We start from the raw sequence: 19,810 nt of genomic DNA on the forward strand, positions 1-19,810 counted from the left end.
GAGTGTAATTGAGGAGGAGTAATTATACTCTTTAATTTTCAAGGGAAGACAAAAATTGATGGTAATTACAGTTAACATGGAATTACCAAATGACTTTTTACATTCTTTTCTTTTTTAAATATTTATCTTTTGAAAAAAAAAAAAAAGAAGGAAAGATCTCTTTCATTTCTGTCATATCTTTCTCAGATTTCTCTTCCAAGGTGGAGCTACATTCCTGGTCGTTACATTTTTCTTCTTTCTTCTAGAATCTTTTCTCTTATTGCTGCAATCGTAGACACTAGTACTACTTGTAGGTTGATGTCTTGGTCATAGTAATGAACTTAATGACTTTTGTTGTTTTCTTCATTTTTCATTTTGTTGAAATAATTATTTTATCGGAAGAATTTTGATTAATGATTATTGATAATTCAAAAATTTATTGGCTTTATAATAACAGGTTTCTGTATAGATTATTTAGTAGATAGATTGATAAATCGTGTTGGCAATATTTTAACAAATAGTTTATTCTTTATTATAATTAGTATAAATATTTTTTTTTAATGAAAGAGTACCTTATCAAATTTATATTTATGTATTTTTTCATTTAAAAAGTACATAAAATTAAGAATTTCATATTATATTCATATAGTTGGTAAAAATATTCGATTTTATATTGGGATTTTCTTAATTAATTAAATTTAAAATATTATTTATTTGAAAGATATCAATTATTCACAATATTAGTTGTCATTCTACAATTATATACACATATATCTGTCACGCGTTAAAATTTACTTACATATTTATCTAGAAAAAATATTTAACTTTTATTTTAGAATAAAAAATATTTAATTATATAATTATACTTGTGCAATCAAATATGACACTTGTAATTATATTGTAATTATATTATGACAAACAAACATGTCGTCGTAATTACAATACTTATGTAATTAAAATGAAAGCTTATTTAGTAAGCCCGCCTGTTTTAATTTAACGGAGGCATGTGTCTGAATAATTTAGATTTCAAGCCATTAAATTCTTATCTTTTCTTTTAAAATAATTTATTTATAAGTAGATCTAATTCATTCAAATATTGCATATAATCTTAGGATCATTAAATTGTTGTTATATAAAGATTCATGTGAAAATGACATTTTATCACTATTCAATTTACAACCCCGACCGTTGTCTCTACCATTAATCACCTCCACCACTAACCATCTCCACCAACCATATCTATCATTACTATTCCCTCAGTTTCAACTTAGATGACGCATTTTTTTATTAGTTCGTTCCAAAAAGAATGATACATTTTTATAATTGGAAATAATTCAACTTTAAACTCTTCATTTTATCTATTTTACCCTTAATGAGAAGCTTTTATATTCATACAAATGTCATGGCCCCACAAAGCTTTTATCCCTTAACCTTTTAATACAACAAGTTTCAAAAGTCTTTTTTTTAAAGTCCGTGTTGAGTCAAACTACCTCATCCAAATTAAAACGGAGGAAGTAGTTATTATCGTAATCCATCGATTATGTTTTTTTTGTGGTTAAAATTAAAAAATTTATTTAACCAAGTAGAGTATTTAAAATCCCTAGCTCTTTTGGACTCTTGAGCTAGTTTCTATACATCCTTTTGTAATCTATTGAAAAAAATATCAAACTAACATTCTGTTATTCATACCTAGCTACAAAATTTCTATCTAGCTAGGATAACTATTCTGTTTTTCTAACTCTTTCCTCCTTTTATTTACTTGCTGTCCTCGGATATGCAACATTAGGACAATCTCTTTTATCCTTTTGTTATAAGTTGTCTCAATTCCATGAAATCTTCTATTGTTCCTTTCCTTCCATATCTGATATATCACTGTTGTAAATAGAAACACTAGTATTTCACCCTTTGTTCTATTCACCACCACCTTTGTTATCCATACTATTTCCTCATCCCAGTTTCCTATCTGATGTTGTATTTCTATCCAATTCAGCATTGCATTCCACATATTTCTGGAGTATGTGCACTCGAACAATAGATGTTCAAATGTTTCCTCAGTGCTTCTGCTGCATAGTACACAATCTTTGTTAACTGTTATACTCCATTTTTGTAGTCTTTCAACAGTAGCTAATCTTCTGTGTAGTGCTAACCAAAGAATGAATTGATGTCTTGGTATTGCTTTTGAGGTGTTCACTAATCTCTTCCAATTGCACTTCTGGTACTGAGGTCTTGAAGCCTTGTACAATTTCTTGATACAGAACTTACCTCCCTTACAATAAGAATTCAGAATGTCATTTGGACAGTTCTGCATGATCCACTCTCATGCATCAAAAATCTTCTTGATTATTCAGCTTGCTTGCTTTGGAGTACCCATATTTCTAATATTCATATTTTTGATGTAGAAACTGTGAACCCATTATATCCACAAGGTCTCCTTCTTCTCAGTTATTGCATATAATAACTTGCATAGGGCAGCCTTATTCCAGTAATAGAGGTTTAATATATTTAATTCTCATACTGATCTTGGTTTGCATATAGTGTTCTAGGCAACCAATGATCTCCTTGAATACTCAGTACTTCCAGTCCACAAGAAAGTTTTACAGACTGCAACTATCATCTTGATGATTTTCTTTGGAAGTAGAAATACTTGTGCCCAATATGTTTGCATCTCAAAAATCACACTCTTTAGCAGCTGCAACCTTCTACTATATGGCAAAAACTTAGTTGTCCAACATTTTATTCTTTCTGTTATCTTCTCAACCAGAGGCATCCATTATTTTGTAGACAGTTTTCTTGAAGATAGTGGAATACCTAGATACTTGAATGGAAGCTCTCCTAATGTGAATTGCATCTCCTCTAGTCTCTTGTCTGTAAATTCCTTTGAGACTCCAGCTATGTATAGATTACTTTTATCCATATTTGCCTTCAATCCTGATACCTCAGAGAAATGATTAAACCTCCCTAGCATTAGCTGAATTGAAATCATGTCTGCTCTACTACAAAGGATCAGATCATCTGCAAAATAAATATGTGTTATATTATTTTTGGAACATTTTGGGTGGTGGTTGAAATTTGGATTTTGATTCAGCTTCTTCAAGGATCTATTTAGGTATTCCATCACCAGCACAAACAACTAGGGAGACATAGAGTCTCCTTGTCTTAGTCCTTTTTTAGCTTGGAACTTTTCTGTTAGACCTCTATTTAGCAGCAAAGAATAGCTGACTGTCGTCACACACTCTATTATCAGATTCACAAACCCCACAGGCAGTCTAAATTCCATCAGAATCATTTTCAAAAAAGGTCATTCCACTGAATCATATGCTTTCCTTATGTCAACTTTAATACAACACCTGAGAGACACCCCTTTTTTATTATAACTTTTCAACAATTCATATGCTATAATTACATTGTCCAAAATGTTCTTTCCCTCTATGAATGCAGACTGAGCAGGCCCCACAATAGAATCTACTACCAACTTCAATCTAGATGTGATGATCTTTGCTATTATCTTGTAGAGGGTCGTACAACATGTTGTTGGTCTAAATTCTTTGACAAATTTTGGTTTTGTAACCTTTGGCACTAAGGTCACAGAAGTACAGTTTATGATCTTCAATATTTTACCTCTCATAAAGAATTCTGTAATTGCCTTCCCGATTTCCTCTCCAATTATACTCCAATAGGTTTTGAAAAATTCAGCAAGGGATCCATCAATTCCTGGTTCCTTCGCATCTGGTAATTCTCTTACTGCTTCATCAATTTCCTCCTTTGTTACTCTGGCACTAATCAGTTGTTGTTGTTCTTTGCTAAGACATGACCTATCCCTTGCAATTTATATATCAATACAAGGTAGTTCTCTAGCTCATGTACCCAATAGAGACTGAAAGAATCCTCTAAATTCCTGTTCTATCTTAGTGGTATCTGTCAACTTATTCCCTTGCTCATCAAATATTACTAATATCTTATTTCTTGATTGTCTGGCCTTCAAGTGAGCATGAAAGAACTTTGAGTTTTGATCTCCTGCCTGAATCCACATTGTTCTAGATCTTTGCCTTAGTACCTGTTCATTTATGCCTTCCCATTTTTTAATTTGTATCAGCAGCTGCTTTTCTGTGTCTATTAATGAACTATTGAATGGATCTTCATTCATTTCTCCTTAGACTCTTTTCAATTGGTCTCTAGCCTTTCCTATTGTCTTTTCCAGTGAGTTCATTTCTTTATTCATTGTCTTTGTACTCTCCTTTATCTTGTGCAATTTCTTCCATACTGAGAACATAGTACACCTTTCAACCTTTTGCCTCTATATCTCTTGAACAGCTTCCTCAAACTTCTTCTGCTTTAGAAGCACGGTATATAATCTGAATGGTTTAGGTAAATGATTTCTCATTACCTCAGTATTTATAATGATGGGGAAGTGATCCGAGACACTTGGCAGTTCCAAAATTGCTTCTAGACTACTATAATGAGTTAGCCAAGAAGGATTTCCAAATGCCCAGTATATGTTGTTGTAAATTCTATCCTCAGCATCTCTTTTATTGCACCATGACCATTCACACCCTTTCATGTTCAATTTTCCCAGCACAGTATCTTTTATACATTCTTGAAAATCTGTTATTTCTCCCTGATGTACTGGTTGCCCATTGAGCCTATCATTAACAGACAACACATTATTGAAATCTCCAATAACCAGCCAAGCCTCTTGCATGCTTTTACTAATCTGCCTAAGCTGCTCCCATAAATCCTTTTTTTCATTCAGCTTGTTCATCTCATATACAAATGTAACATAGCTTGAGAAGCTTGATCCCTTGTCTTTCACCTTACAATGCACTAATTGAGATGTACTCCCATTTATTTGGACCCGCACCAAGTTGTCTTTTCAGAATATCCAAATCCTTCCATTGTTTGCCACAGCTTCATCAAAGTATCTTCCCTTCCTTGTTAATCTTCTTTTTAATTTTCATTCCACTTCTAGGTTTTATTCTTGTCTCAAGGCAACCTAGTAAATCAATTTTTTGATTAAGCAAAAAGGCCTTGAGTTCTTTTTGCTTAAAGGGCTTGTTAAGCCCTCTTATATTCCATGTGCTAAGGATCATGGAGGATTTACCTCATTGAGGCTAATCCTTTCAGTCCTTATTTTGGTACTGTTATCATCTTGTATCACCAATGGACTATACCTATTTTTGTTCAGCATATTTATAATCTCTTTCTCCAGTAATGCTCCCCTTTACTGAGAATTGTCCTTATCCTTCATCTTTTGTTTCCCTCTGGTTTCCTTAACTGTCTGCATATCCATTTCCTGCTCAGGTTCCCCTTTGTCCTGTTGTCCTGGTGTTGTTATCATATTTTATTCTTGTTGCATTCCTTGTTTTTCACTCGATTGGTTTTCCTCTTGTACATTATTTTGTCCCTTCTTCTCTATTACTTGTTCAGTAATAGTTTTTGCCCTCCACTATTTTTTGATCTGGTTTCTGCCTATTTGTTGCTTCTGTTTTCCTGTTTGTTGTACCTTATTGTCCTTCTTCTGCTCTACTTTCTTACAATTCTCTTCATGCGTACCTATTTGGCAGCATTTTTCACATAATACAGGCTTCCATTCATACTCTAGTTTTTGCACTCTATATTGTCCTTCTTCTTCTTCTTCAATAAGCATATCATATGGAAGGTCTTGTGAGACATCCATCTCCACCAGCATGCGTGCATATGATATCCTCTCCCCTTCAGCTGTCAATCTATCTGAGCATATAAGTTTCCCTAGATAGCTTGCTATTCTCCCCAAATTTTCTTTAGTCCAATATTCTATAGGCAATCCTGGGAAAATCACCCAAATAGGTATTTTCCTAGTCAATTCCTTACTCATCTAAAAATTCGGCTCCCATTGCTTCAGAATCAAAGGTCGATTATGGAATGTATAAGGCCCTTGTTGAATGAGGCTATTCTTATCATCTTCAGAATTAAATCTAAATATAAAATAACCATCGTCATGCAGAAACACTTGAGGTGTCTTAATGAAATTCCACACTCCATACACAAACTTTAACATTTCTTTGAAAGAAGGATTTCCACTCAATACATACCCAATAACCAGCCAAGCCTCTTGCATGCTTTTACTAATCTGCCTAAGCTGCTCCCATAAATCCTTTTTTTCATTCAGCTTGTTCATCTCATATACAAATGTAACATAGCTTGAGAAGCTTGATCCCTTGTCTTTCACCTTACAATGCACTAATTGAGATGTACTCCCAATTATTTGGACCCGCACCAAGTTGTCTTTTCAGAATATCCAAATCCTTCCATTGTTTGCCACAGCTTCATCAAAGTATCTTCCCTTCCTTGTTAATCTTCTTTTTAATTTTCATTCCACTTCTAGGTTTTATTCTTGTCTCAAGGCAACCTAGTAAATCAATTTTTTGATTAAGCAAAAAGGCCTTGAGTTCTTTTTGCTTAAAGGGCTTGTTAAGCCCTCTTATATTCCATGTGCTAAGGATCATGGAGGATTTACCTCATTGAGGCTAATCCTTTCAGTCCTTATTTTGGTACTGTTATCATCTTGTATCACCAATGGACTATACCTATTTTTGTTCAGCATATTTATAATCTCTTTCTCCAGTAATGCTCCCCTTTACTGAGAATTGTCCTTATCCTTCATCTTTTGTTTCCCTCTGGTTTCCTTAACTGTCTGCATATCCATTTCCTGCTCAGGTTCCCCTTTGTCCTGTTGTCCTGGTGTTGTTATCATATTTTATTCTTGTTGCATTCCTTGTTTTTCACTCGATTGGTTTTCCTCTTGTACATTATTTTGTCCCTTCTTCTCTATTACTTGTTCAGTAATAGTTTTTGCCCTCCACTATTTTTTGATCTGGTTTCTGCCTATTTGTTGCTTCTGTTTTCCTGTTTGTTGTACCTTATTGTCCTTCTTCTGCTCTACTTTCTTACAATTCTCTTCATGCGTACCTATTTGGCAGCATTTTTCACATAATACAGGCTTCCATTCATACTCTAGTTTTTGCACTCTATATTGTCCTTCTTCTTCTTCTTCAATAAGCATATCATATGGAAGGTCTTGTGAGACATCCATCTCCACCAGCATGCGTGCATATGATATCCTCTCCCCTTCAGCTGTCAATCTATCTGAGCATATAAGTTTCCCTAGATAGCTTGCTATTCTCCCCAAATTTTCTTTAGTCCAATATTCTATAGGCAATCCTGGGAAAATCACCCAAATAGGTATTTTCCTAGTCAATTCCTTACTCATCTAAAAATTCGGCTCCCATTGCTTCAGAATCAAAGGTCGATTATGGAATGTATAAGGCCCTTGTTGAATGAGGCTATTCTTATCATCTTCAGAATTAAATCTAAATATAAAATAACCATCGTCATGCAGAAACACTTGAGGTGTCTTAATGAAATTCCACACTCCATACACAAACTTTAACATTTCTTTGAAAGAAGGATTTCCACTCAATACATACCCAATAACCAGCCAAGCCTCTTGCATGCTTTTACTAATCTGCCTAAGCTGCTCCCATAAATCCTTTTTTTCATTCAGCTTGTTCATCTCATATACAAATGTAACATAGCTTGAGAAGCTTGATCCCTTGTCTTTCACCTTACAATGCACTAATTGAGATGTACTCCCAATTATTTGGACCCGCACCAAGTTGTCTTTTCAGAATATCCAAATCCTTCCATTGTTTGCCACAGCTTCATCAAAGTATCTTCCCTTTCTTGTTAATCTTCTTTTTAATTTTCATTCCACTTCTAGGTTTTATTCTTGTCTCAAGGCAACCTAGTAAATCAATTTTTTGATTAAGCAAAAAGGCCTTGAGTTCTTTTTGCTTAAAGGGCTTGTTAAGCCCTCTTATATTCCATGTGCTAAGGATCATGGAGGATTTACCTCATTGAGGCTAATCCTTTCAGTCCTTATTTTGGTACTGTTATCATCTTGTATCACCAATGGACTATACCTATTTTTGTTCAGCATATTTATAATCTCTTTCTCCAGTAATGCTCCCCTTTACTGAGAATTGTCCTTATCCTTCATCTTTTGTTTCCCTCTGGTTTCCTTAACTGTCTGCATATCCATTTCCTGCTCAGGTTCCCCTTTGTCCTGTTGTCCTGGTGTTGTTATCATATTTTATTCTTGTTGCATTCCTTGTTTTTCACTCGATTGGTTTTCCTCTTGTACATTATTTTGTCCCTTCTTCTCTATTACTTGTTCAGTAATAGTTTTTGCCCTCCACTATTTTTTGATCTGGTTTCTGCCTATTTGTTGCTTCTGTTTTCCTGTTTGTTGTACCTTATTGTCCTTCTTCTGCTCTACTTTCTTACAATTCTCTTCATGCGTACCTATTTGGCAGCATTTTTCACATAATACAGGCTTCCATTCATACTCTAGTTTTTGCACTCTATATTGTCCTTCTTCTTCTTCTTCAATAAGCATATCATATGGAAGGTCTTGTGAGACATCCATCTCCACCAGCATGCGTGCATATGATATCCTCTCCCCTTCAGCTGTCAATCTATCTGAGCATATAAGTTTCCCTAGATAGCTTGCTATTCTCCCCAAATTTTCTTTAGTCCAATATTCTATAGGCAATCCTGGGAAAATCACCCAAATAGGTATTTTCCTAGTCAATTCCTTACTCATCTAAAAATTCGGCTCCCATTGCTTCAGAATCAAAGGTCGATTATGGAATGTATAAGGCCCTTGTTGAATGAGGCTATTCTTATCATCTTCAGAATTAAATCTAAATATAAAATAACCATAGTCATGCAGAAACACTTGAGGTGTCTTAATGAAATTCCACACTCCATACACAAACTTTAACATTTCTTTGAAAGAAGGATTTCCACTCAATACATACCCTATAACCGTCTCCTTCCATTTTTGTGTTTGCTCTGCAACTTCCGCTCTATTCAATCTCATGATCTTCGTCCCTTCCTTCATTATGCGCAGTAGTCCAATTTCATTCCCTGCTGTAAAGCTTTGTTCCCTTTGACCACATCAGCTAAGGTCAGTTTCATTTGAGTTGGATCTGCTCGATTAACTGAGAAATTCAACTTCCTCACTGCATTGTTAAGATCTACATCCACTGGCTTCTCATCGTTGTTGCATTTCGAAGCTTGCATGACAGTTGGAGCACTTTCCATTCCATTCATCCAGTGAACTAGTTCATATGACCTATCAGTTGTGGCATTCCAATTTCTGGTGTTACCAGTCGTCCTCCGTCGTCCTCTTCCGGTCCGTTGTCCTCTTCCAGTATCGTAGGTGGTAAAATTGGTTGAGATCTCCGTCTAGCCATCGTCTTAAGCGCACGTTAACTGCCTTGCTTAACGTGCGCCGAGAGAGCTAAACCTAGACAACCAACCAGAAAGCAACGAATATTATTCATAACAACAAAATCGCAACTAGTATCACATCGTAATCATTATCACTGACCACCATCATTGACTTTTACAGCGTCCGAGTCAAACAAACCATTATTGTAACACATAAGACTTTCTAATTGGCTAAGCTTCTAAAATCGGCTTATTTTTTAAAAGTAATTTTTTAAAATTGTGAACAAAATTTGAAAAAAGAGAAGAAGAATTTTAAGTGCTTTCAAAAAAGTAATTTTGGAGAAAAACTATTAGCATTTGGCTAATTGATTTGAAAAAAACTTTTGATTTGTTTAGCCAAGCTTTTCAAAATGGGATTTTAAGTATCAAATTACGAATAAGGACATAAAAAGATTTACTTAATAGTTAATATTATTTAAGTAAATAAATATTTTCAAATATTTATTACGAGAGACCATAACTAAACTTTTTATTTTTATTAAGTAAAATATGAAAATAAAATTAAAAAAATATGTTATTTCTTAATGGGAAAATCAACAAAATATCATTTAACAAATGTAAAAGTATTCACCCAAAAGTCAACATATATTAGAAATCTGTCCAAAAAATAAAAATACTTATACATTAGGAGAATTGCATTTAGAATGCTAAACATAAGAACAAATTAAGTAAGGTTATTTTGGTATAAATAATTTTTTATTAAGAATATTATTGCCAAGAGGAAAATTAAAAATAACGTATGCTTCTAATTTTGAGAAGAATCTACTTTTTCATCTTCTTAAACTCAAACACGTTTTTTTCGTCCTAAAAGTTTGTCCAAACACCTTAATTTTGAGAAAAAAAAAACTTTATTTCTGAAAAAGAAGATACTTTTGACTTTGGAGAAACTTAGGCAAACAAGATATTAATCTGTTTATTTATGAATATAATAATTTACTTTCTATTTATAATAGTTCTTAAATGAAATTGTCCACCGTACATATTCAGAGACTTAATAATCAAATATGTTTATTCTAGAGTCTGAATAGTCACTAAATGTAATCAGGTTTTGTTGGAATGATTAATAATAATATTTTTTCTTTACCAAAAGAAAATAAATAATCAAATATGTATTTAAATTCAAATATTTTAATCTTAAAAAGGGGCGTAATCTAGTGGTTAACGATTTGTGAGTTTTTTGCAATAATTTTAGGTAAATAAAATATGCGCGCACTAAACTAAATTAAAAGCTGAAAATTTTGCCACGTGGTAGAACATCAATTGTGCAATGCCCATTATACTTTCTTCTTTCCTAGTTAAAAAACATACTCCCCGTTTCAATTTATGTAAACCTATTTTCTTTTTTATTCTTGCTTAAAAGAATATCTCATTTCCTTATTTGAAAACGATTTACCTTTATGCAATGATTTATAGCCACATAAAATATATGTATCTCATTTTACACCACAAGTTCAAAAGTCTTCTCTTTTTTTTTAAACTCCATGCCTTTCACATAAGAAAAGAGTAGTATGTGTTTGGTCTAATCTTTGAAAACGTGTACTCATTACCGTTCGACACTTTTCAAATATTACTGTATATCAAAAATAGAAAATTTCAAGGACTGAATACACATTTCTGATTGAGAAAAGAGGACAACAACAAAAAGTATAGGAGTATCATTTAAAACGTGCTTCAATGCAGACATAGCTAGAAGCCCATAGGAAAAGCTAGATATCTACCCTTCGAGGTTGTCCAATTGGTTTGGAGAGATGACTTACGATCGAATGTGTTTCTGGGTTGAGCTAGTCGTACAGAGCTTGCCTAGCGCGGTTTAGATCTTCTATGTGGTTTGCAGGTTGTTACATAGGGAGAGGTTTATCCAGTGCGCACAAAGCGCTCACCAAAGAATGTTCACCCGAAAGGCAGAGGTTCTGACAGAGATTGATAACCGCGAGTTTTCCCTCTTACCGAAAAAAAACAGCATGATATCTTTGCAGCTCTAATTAGGTATATAATCTCTCTGGAAATTTACCTAGGCTAGAAAAAAAAGGGTTTCAGGTACGTTAAGCTTTTATATTTCTTTGTTTTGACTTACATATTTTAAAAATGCGAAGACTATAATATTATTTAGTAAAAGTATCCGCATAGTATACACACTCATTCTTGGATATATATATATATATATATATATGTGTGTGTGACATATCATAACTTAAGAGTTCACATTGGAAAGTATAATTCTCTAACCGCTAACAGGTGATATATATATATATATATAATAGAATAAAAATTGTTCACAATTTCGTTCAAGTAAATAAATTTAGATTTATTATAAGTGGAATTGCTCGACTCTTCATTAGTTATTAGCAACAAAAAAAAGCTAAAAAGAAAATAGACACTTCATTAGTTAATACTCCCTCCGTTTCAATTATGTGAATCCATTTGATTGGGCACGAAGTTTAAGAAAAGAGAGAAGATTTTTGAATTTGTAGTGTAAAATGAACACATATATTTTGTGTGACTATAAATCATTGCATAAAGGTAAATTGTTTCCAAAAAGGGAAACATGTCATTTTTTTTTTGCACAGACTAAAAAGAAAATAAGTTCACGTAAATTGAAACGGAGGGAGTATATTTCTAGTGAAGGGCATTTGGGACACAAAACAATTTCTTGTTAACTTTGGAGACAATTCCTGAATTTGTGCACAGAGACCACAATGGTGGGGTTGCAATTATAAATAATTTACAGTAGTCCAGTATCGATTAAATAAATAAACTATAGGACCAAGATATATAGCTTTACTAAAAAAAATTGGTGTTGATGAGGTCAGTCCTTACCCCTACTTGTTTATGGAGACAAGGCAGACAATCATGGCATCTTAAGGACCATTAAAAGATCACGCAATCCTAACAAACCTATCTTCCCTTCTTTATTATTGCAATTATATATCTCCATTACTTCTTAATATATAAATACATATCACCTCAAGCTGGAAAACTTCCTCAACTGAAGAAAGAAGAAGAAGAAGACGGAGGAGGAGGAGGAGGAGGAGGAGGAGGAGGAGGAGGATAAATAATATGTATTCTTTACAAGAAAATGATGAGTTGGTGTTTCAGATTCTGTCTAATCCTTGCCAACAAAGCAAGATCTCCCAAGATCTGGTTATGGATTATGCTTCTCTGGAGACACGTACTCATCATGATCCTTTAAATATTAACAATTCCCAGGTCAATAAGAGACTACCCAAAAGAATATTAGGTACTACTGATAATAATATTCCAGATCATAAGAAAGATGAAACTGCTGCTGCTGCTCCTGCTGATGATTTCAAGCTTAGAAGAATTATGCATAGAGATATCGAACGTCAAAGAAGACGAGAAATGTCTGCCCTTTACTCTTCCCTCCGTTCTCTCCTTCCTCTGCAATATGTCAAGGTAATATCATTACACACACAGACACACATATATGGTGTTTTCTTGTTAATTGGAGTATATCATACTCCTGACTAGTACTCTTCAGTAAAACTTAAATACCATTAAATTTAATTTAGGTATTAGTTAGGCTAATCTGATCAGTTCTTTGTGTTTATAGGGCAAGCGTTCGGTATCGGACCACATGCATGAAGCCGTGAATTACATAAAGGAAATGCAAGCAAACATCAAAGAATTGGAGAAACGGAGAGACTTGCTAATTAAGTCGTCTTTACCTGATTCAATCCCACATGGAACTGGAAATTTTAGATCAAATAATTTCACACTTTCCCCAGATTGTGTTACGGTAAGCCCCTGCCTGCAGGGTGGCATAGAGATCTTAATCAGCGTTGACTGTAAATCGCAAAGTTTTCCACTTTCAAGAGTGCTGCGGGAGCTTCTGAAACAAGGGATTAATGTCGTCAGTTGTGTCTCTGCTAAAGTGAATCAAAGGTCCCTCTACACAATTCAGATCGAGGTGCTGTATATGTGTATTGAATTAAGATCTAATCATATTTTGTGAATTAAGTGTAAGGAATTATACTATCAGGTTTAGTTAACCTATAACAATGGGCTAATCTCATCATATAGTAACCTGAAAAATAGAGATTATAACATGTAATAACCGGTTAAATTTAATAATGTAAAAGTTCTTTATCCTATTATGTAGTATAGAATAACTTGAGCTCAGATAATTGGAGAAAATTTTCTTTCATGCTTTGTTAATATGTTTCTTGTAAATTGGCTTCGTAATCTAGTTTAAGCATTCATTACCTTCTTTAATGAATCATCCATCCTCCTGCAGGTGTGCGATATGAACAACATTGATCACCAGGCATTGCAACAAAAAGTGATTGATTTAATCAATGTGGACTTGTAGTTCTCGAGTTATTACAACTAGTAACAGACCATGCAGGTGCATTCATCTTACAAAATTTAGCATTTAACACATGGTCAGAATTCAATACTCAGAACCGTTGCCATATATTGTTTGTAGAGAGTGCATTATTGCAGCTTTAATTAATAGTGTGATGCGGTGAATGCCTCCCTCCTCTATATATCTTTTCTTTTAAGGGAAAAATATCTTGATGGACAATAAAAAAAATCCATCTTCCTGTAGTTTAGACAAATTCTGATTTCCATGTTATACTTTTATAAAAAGTCGGAGTTCAGTTGATTAATAAAGCATTCAGAAAAAAATATTTTCTTCTTTTACTTCCGAATTTGACTATCAATTGAGCTCGTTATATACTATTTTTGATATGCAAGCTATCAGTATGAAGATATATAGAAGATGCTAATGGATACTTACATGTACTTTGCTCATGATCTTCTTTAGACATGAAGTGAGCAATTAATCTTGTTTTGATTTCAAAGTTAATTCCTCTAAAAAAATATTAGTGCAACTTAACTAATAATTAACTAGATGCTCATGCATATTGTTGAATGTCAAACTAGTCAAAGAAGAAGATATGGAATGTAATCCTCTTAGGACATGCAATTAATGTTGAAAAGCACAAATATCTGTCTGATGTGATTGCAGCCACTATTAAACACATTCAGATGGAGGCAAATAAATGTACATTTTTTCTAGCACATAATTGGTCATAACCATGAAGATGATTAGTTAATTAATCCGGAAAATTGTGCTCAAGAAAATGAAGTTTATTCTCCAATCAGATTTACCTTATATTCTACATACAAAAGGTTTTAAAAGCTTTTAGTTAATTAGTGCTCTTTACAATGTAACCAAGCCCTGGGTGTGGGGGGAAGATGCTCAGATCTGTGGAGTGTTTGTTCTACAGACTTATCTGTTTCCACCAATATTGGATTCTGTGGCTTATACAGGAGCAGACGTTTTTTTTATGTGTTTTGACAGGAGAAAAGGAACACGAACTATTAAGTGAAGACATAACAGCACTCCAATCATTAGCAATCTCCCCCTGTGCTTGTGTGTTTTTAAGCAAGTAATAGTAAATATACTACTATCTCTATTCTAGCCATCTTGTAACCAGCTATATGTTTGGTTTGAAGTTCTCTTTATATATCTTGAGTAATGGTATATTAAACATTTGTCCCTAGCTTAGTTTCATTTTATTTATCTTTGTTAGAAGTATTTCAGCTAGTACTTGTAATATTTTGGCCCGCTTTGAAAGCAATTATGCTCTAAGTAACATGAACACTTCAGTCCGTAATAGTCTTAACTAGTTATTAATATATTATAACTAGGGAAAATATCCGTGCTCCGCGCGGTTATAAATAACTCTAATAGTAACAATGAAATTAATATTTTAATAACTGAACACTATAAATAGCCAAAAGTTCAACTGTATATTTTTAATGTACTTAAATATATAAAGAAAATTCCTTTTGAGCCCTTGGCTTGTCAATTTATCGTTGAGATTTGTTTTGTTTTGAAAAGTAAAAAGTATTCCTTTAATTCCAAACTTTGACATAATTCCATCATTATTTTATAAATATTTGATTATAGTTACTACTTATATTAGTGTAATTGTGAACATTTACTACTTATATGTGTAATTGTGGACATATATTTACATACATAATATTCTTTAATATAAATGTGCATATTTCTTAGTACTTTTTCTTGAAGGTTTTAAAAATAATTAATTTAATTTAATGTGTCTTATCTAACCAATTCAATCGGTTAGAAACTCCAATTTAATTTATAGAATAACATTAAACACAAGAAAATAAGCAATCTATATAAAATATAAGAAAGTTCCAAACCCCTTTTACTTCTTTTTTCCTTTTTCATGAATAAACAATCTAGAAATTTGTAATAATATGAACTACTCTACTTGATATTTGCAATTTGATTCTAATTATAACGACTAAAAAATAATTGATCGCCAAAAACCTATAACCTTTTGGGATATTCATTAAAAAATCATCTTGAAAATATTTACAATACTCACAAAACGATCAGGCATAAGACAATGTCTTTCTCAAAGCTGAATAGATCAAGAGATGTCTTCCTCAGGATCAAGCGAAATGCAGCCGGACACTTCTTATGGAGAATAATCTGGAGAGGATCAAGCGAACAAACCAATTAATTATAATCAAGATTGACTGATAAGATTACTCCTTTTCTAAATAAAAAATAAAGAATAATTCATGGGCTAAAATCGGAAGAAACTACATTAATGAAACATGGGAAGCCTATTTCATACCCTTTCATAGATATTTCTTATTTCAATGCACAGACAACGTGTATAGAATAAGATTTTCTAATCATTCTAGATTGCAGATCTTACCCTTGTTTAATTCACAAGTAATATACATAAATAATACTCCCTCTGTTTTAATTTATGTGAACCGTTAAATGCATGATAAATTTTTACTCTACTGATTAGAGATATTCTTTTGATTTAATTTTCTTAACATTTCTTTGCTTTCTTTCTTTTTCTTCTTTCACCCGCCACTAATTTGGATAAATTTGAAATAACAGCTTTAAATATAGCCAAATCTCCTTTTCTTCTACAAGTAAAATATCTTAATAATACTCCATCATCTCAGAAGATATATTTATCATTTATAACATTTACCACCTTCTTCCATATAAATACTATAACAAAGAAGAGTAACCATATAGTGGCCACGTTTTCACTATGGTCCTTAAGAATTTTTCTCTGAGGAACGTCCATCACAATTCCGTGTTCTTTTTATCTTCAGAGACCAGAGCACTTAGATCAGTATCAGAAAGCACGCTCTTCAACTTCATGCTGTTTTCATCTTCAGAGACCAGAGCACTTAGATCAGTATCATAAAGCACGCTCTTCAACTTCATGCTGTAAAAGTATGCTTGCCAATATTCTTGAATTTTCTAAGAATTGAAAATAGTATATATTTTAGTAACTATATTAGTTAAGCCTTAATCTCAAGATCCACATATATTATCGTTCTATTGTAATATTAGTTTCATGTGTCAAACTTTCCCCTTGTTTTTTTTGTAATACCAGCTTCTCTTTAATGTTTCAGATCCTATCTATGAGTCTATTTAATTAAACTAAACTATATTAAAACATGAAACTATTATATATTTTTGTACTTTTCAAGATTATATAAAGATAAAAATAAGGTACTATTTTTGTATTATTTTTTTTTACTTTATGAAAGGTACATAAAATAAAATATTTTTGTAATTTTCATTTTCTTGTAATAAAATAAAGTAAAATAGTCAAATTAATTAAAATAACTATATTAGGCCTAAATTAAATATTTACATGCTAAAATATAAAAAATCTTGGGGAGGGTCAAAAATCACATGTCTACAAGCCTTAATCTCAAGATCCACATATATTATCGTTCTATTGTAATATCAGTTTCATGTGTCAAACTTTCCCCTTGTTTTTTTTGTAATACCAGCTTCTCTTTAATGTTTCAGATCCTATTTGTTTCAATTGCATCAAATAAATCAATATTTATTCAACTACGTACAATAACTTGGAGATTATCATCGCATTTAAATGATAGGAAGAGACTCAGATGTTTTTGAAGTTTTGTACATCCCCAAAGGCATATATCTCGCCTTCCATTAAATCTTTGTTAATTAGTTCCAGCAGGCTGTTAATTTCGTTGTACTATATCCCTCTTTCCCATGGATATCGACGTTATGCACACCACTCCATTGTTTATCACCACATGCAAATGAAATAAAATATGAAAGACAGGGAGGAAACTCTATACTTTAAAACCCAAAGTTAGTAAGTTATATAAAATTGAAGAACATTAAATGATAACGTTACCTAGTTATTTGAGCAATTAATTTGGATGAGTGATCAAATGTGAGGGAGGTAAAGATAACGTGGAATATTAGAAGTCATGGAAGAGAAAAAACTACTAATATATTAAATGATTTTGAACAAATCTGTTCTGTCAAAAATGTAACGGTTTGGAGTAGTTGTAATCGAAAGAATGTGTTTGATCACTTGTTTAGATAGATTAGAAACGGTGCAAAACAATATGATTACTACTTAATAAGTGAAATTAAGTGGAAATTGAGTGAAATTATCAAAAAATTGAGAAAAAAGATAAATAACAATGCTAGTCATTGGGCCAAGTCACATTTTTCATTCCCTCCTTTATATATATAGACTAGTTATTAGAATAATATATTACTCCTTTTAAAAAAAAAAAAATAGGCATGAAGTACCCGTTGAATCATGTGGTATTAAACATGTTTTGTTATTCCTCATTAAGGATAAACTAACTAATGATAGAAAAATGCTATTCTTTTTTAAATAGACCAAATAAAAAAGTAAGCCATTGAAACAAAATAAGTACTCCTTTTGGGATGTCATTCTGCACTCTCTTTGTAGGCAACCCTCTTAGATTGATCATCCCAAGTTTCAGACTGCAGAACTTACAAAGAGACACTGTAGGGCGACCCAAAGAAGGTCAAATTCAAAATGTTTCCTCTCTTCAAGTTCTCAATCAAATAACGTTCCTGAAAATGAGAAGTCAGTAGTGTTATGGATTTTAGAAAATATATAAGCAGCAAGAAGGTTGAAAAATAGGATTGAAAAGCTGTCTCTAAAATTTTATTAATCATAGGGCTTTAAATAGCCAAATAAATAAAGTAGTATATATACTCCTCCTACAACTAAATTATTAAACTCTAACTATAATAAAAATTCTAAATCTTCTAGCAGACTCCTTCTAAAACTAAACAACTAATTATTCTAGAAAACAGTAGCAGTAACAGATGCAAAATCCAACACTCCTCCTTGCTTCTGTTGCTGCAGTCTAAAGAAGGTCATCCTCAATTCCTTCTTCTGCTATTAGTGCTTGTGCATGAGCATCTTTAAACTTACACACTTTTGTAACATGACTTTTTTGCTTGCAATTTCCACATAATGCATCAGGTCTCCACCAACAAAATTTTTCTAAGTGTGTTTTCTTTTTGTAATATTTGCAATAAGGATAATCGACTTTTTCGTTTTGGTGTTTCGCATAAAAAATACCCTCAGTAACTTTATCTTGTCTGAATGCCCTTCTTTGCTCTTGTGCTTGAAGAACACTTATTAATTCTACAACAGAGATGGTAGAGAGATCTTTAGACTCTTCCAGAGAGGAAATTTTGGATTCAAATCACTCGGAAATTGTCACAAGAATTTTTTCAACTATCTTGTCGTCTTTGAAATCCTCGCCAAGCAACCTGATTTTATTGACAATTAAAGAAATTCGGTCAGAATACTTAGCGATGGTCTCATCATCTTGCATTCTAAGGGATTCAAAATCTCTTTTCAAATTTAAAATCTGATTTTGTCTGCCTTGTTCACTTCCTTGATACTCCTGTTTGAGTGTTTCCCAAGCTTTTTTTGCTGTCTCACATGCAATGATTTTAGAGAAGATTGAATCTGAAACTGAATTTTGAATTATAGTTTTGACTTTGTATTTTTTGGTTTTCTCATCTGAATGAGCTTTGATTTGGGCAAGGGTAGGATTTGCAGGAAGTGGTTGTATAAGTCTGTCTTCCATTACAAATTCCCATAGATCATAAGCTTCAAGATAAGATTTCATCTTCACTGACCAAATCTGATAGTTTTCACCAGTGAAAGTTTGTGGGGTATTCAAAGAGAGACCGTTGCTTGCCATTGTTAAAAATTTGGTTAAAAATCGGTATGGGTAAAAATGCGTATGGTTTAAAAGTGGTTGAAATTGGTTGTTTTTCAGCGAATTCAGATATCCGTCAAGATCAATCAATGGAGACTCTGATACCACTGTTATGGATTTTAGAAAATATACAAGCAGCAAGAAGGTTGAAAAATAGGATTGAAAAACTGTCTCTAAAATTTTATTAATCATAAGGCTTTAAATAGCCAAATAAATTAGTAGACTCCTCCTACAACTAAATTATTAAACTCTTACTATAATTAAAATTCTAAATCTTCTAGAAGACTCCTCCTAAAACTAAACAACTAATTATTCTAAAAAAACAATAGCAGTAACAGATGCAAAATCCAACTAGTAGCAATATTAGTACGCCATACAGGCTCCAGAAGATATAAAATCTAGTTTTCTC

The 19,810-nt window shown here is 32.6% G+C and overlaps 2 protein-coding genes across 3 annotated transcripts; one reads left to right on the plus strand and one right to left on the minus strand.

Annotated features, from left to right (window-relative positions):
* The first annotated feature begins 12,112 nt into the window (after window positions 1-12,112).
* Window positions 12,113-14,878, plus strand: LOC107809086 (transcription factor bHLH36). 2 transcript variants are annotated; one of them, XM_016633681.2, is made up of 4 exons: window positions 12,113-12,726; window positions 12,884-13,240; window positions 13,568-13,678; window positions 14,617-14,878. In XM_016633681.2, exons 1-3 carry the CDS (start codon window positions 12,370-12,372, stop codon window positions 13,640-13,642), a joined length of 789 nt encoding a protein of 262 aa, XP_016489167.1. In that variant the 5' UTR covers window positions 12,113-12,369; the 3' UTR covers window positions 13,643-13,678; window positions 14,617-14,878. The 2 variants fall into 2 exon arrangements, with proteins under 2 accessions (XP_016489167.1, XP_016489168.1); XM_016633682.2 differs by having other exon boundaries at window positions 14,642-14,878.
* Window positions 14,879-18,876: 3,998 nt separating this feature from the next.
* On the minus strand, window positions 18,877-19,383 carry LOC107809087 (uncharacterized). Its single transcript, XM_016633683.1, has one exon. It carries the CDS (start codon window positions 19,381-19,383, stop codon window positions 18,877-18,879), a length of 507 nt encoding a protein of 168 aa, XP_016489169.1.
* Between the last annotated feature and the right edge of the window lie 427 nt (window positions 19,384-19,810).

Source organism: Nicotiana tabacum, chromosome 6, assembly GCF_000715075.1.
Source record: "Nicotiana tabacum cultivar K326 chromosome 6, ASM71507v2, whole genome shotgun sequence".
Lineage (NCBI taxonomy): Eukaryota > Viridiplantae > Streptophyta > Magnoliopsida > Solanales > Solanaceae > Nicotiana > Nicotiana tabacum.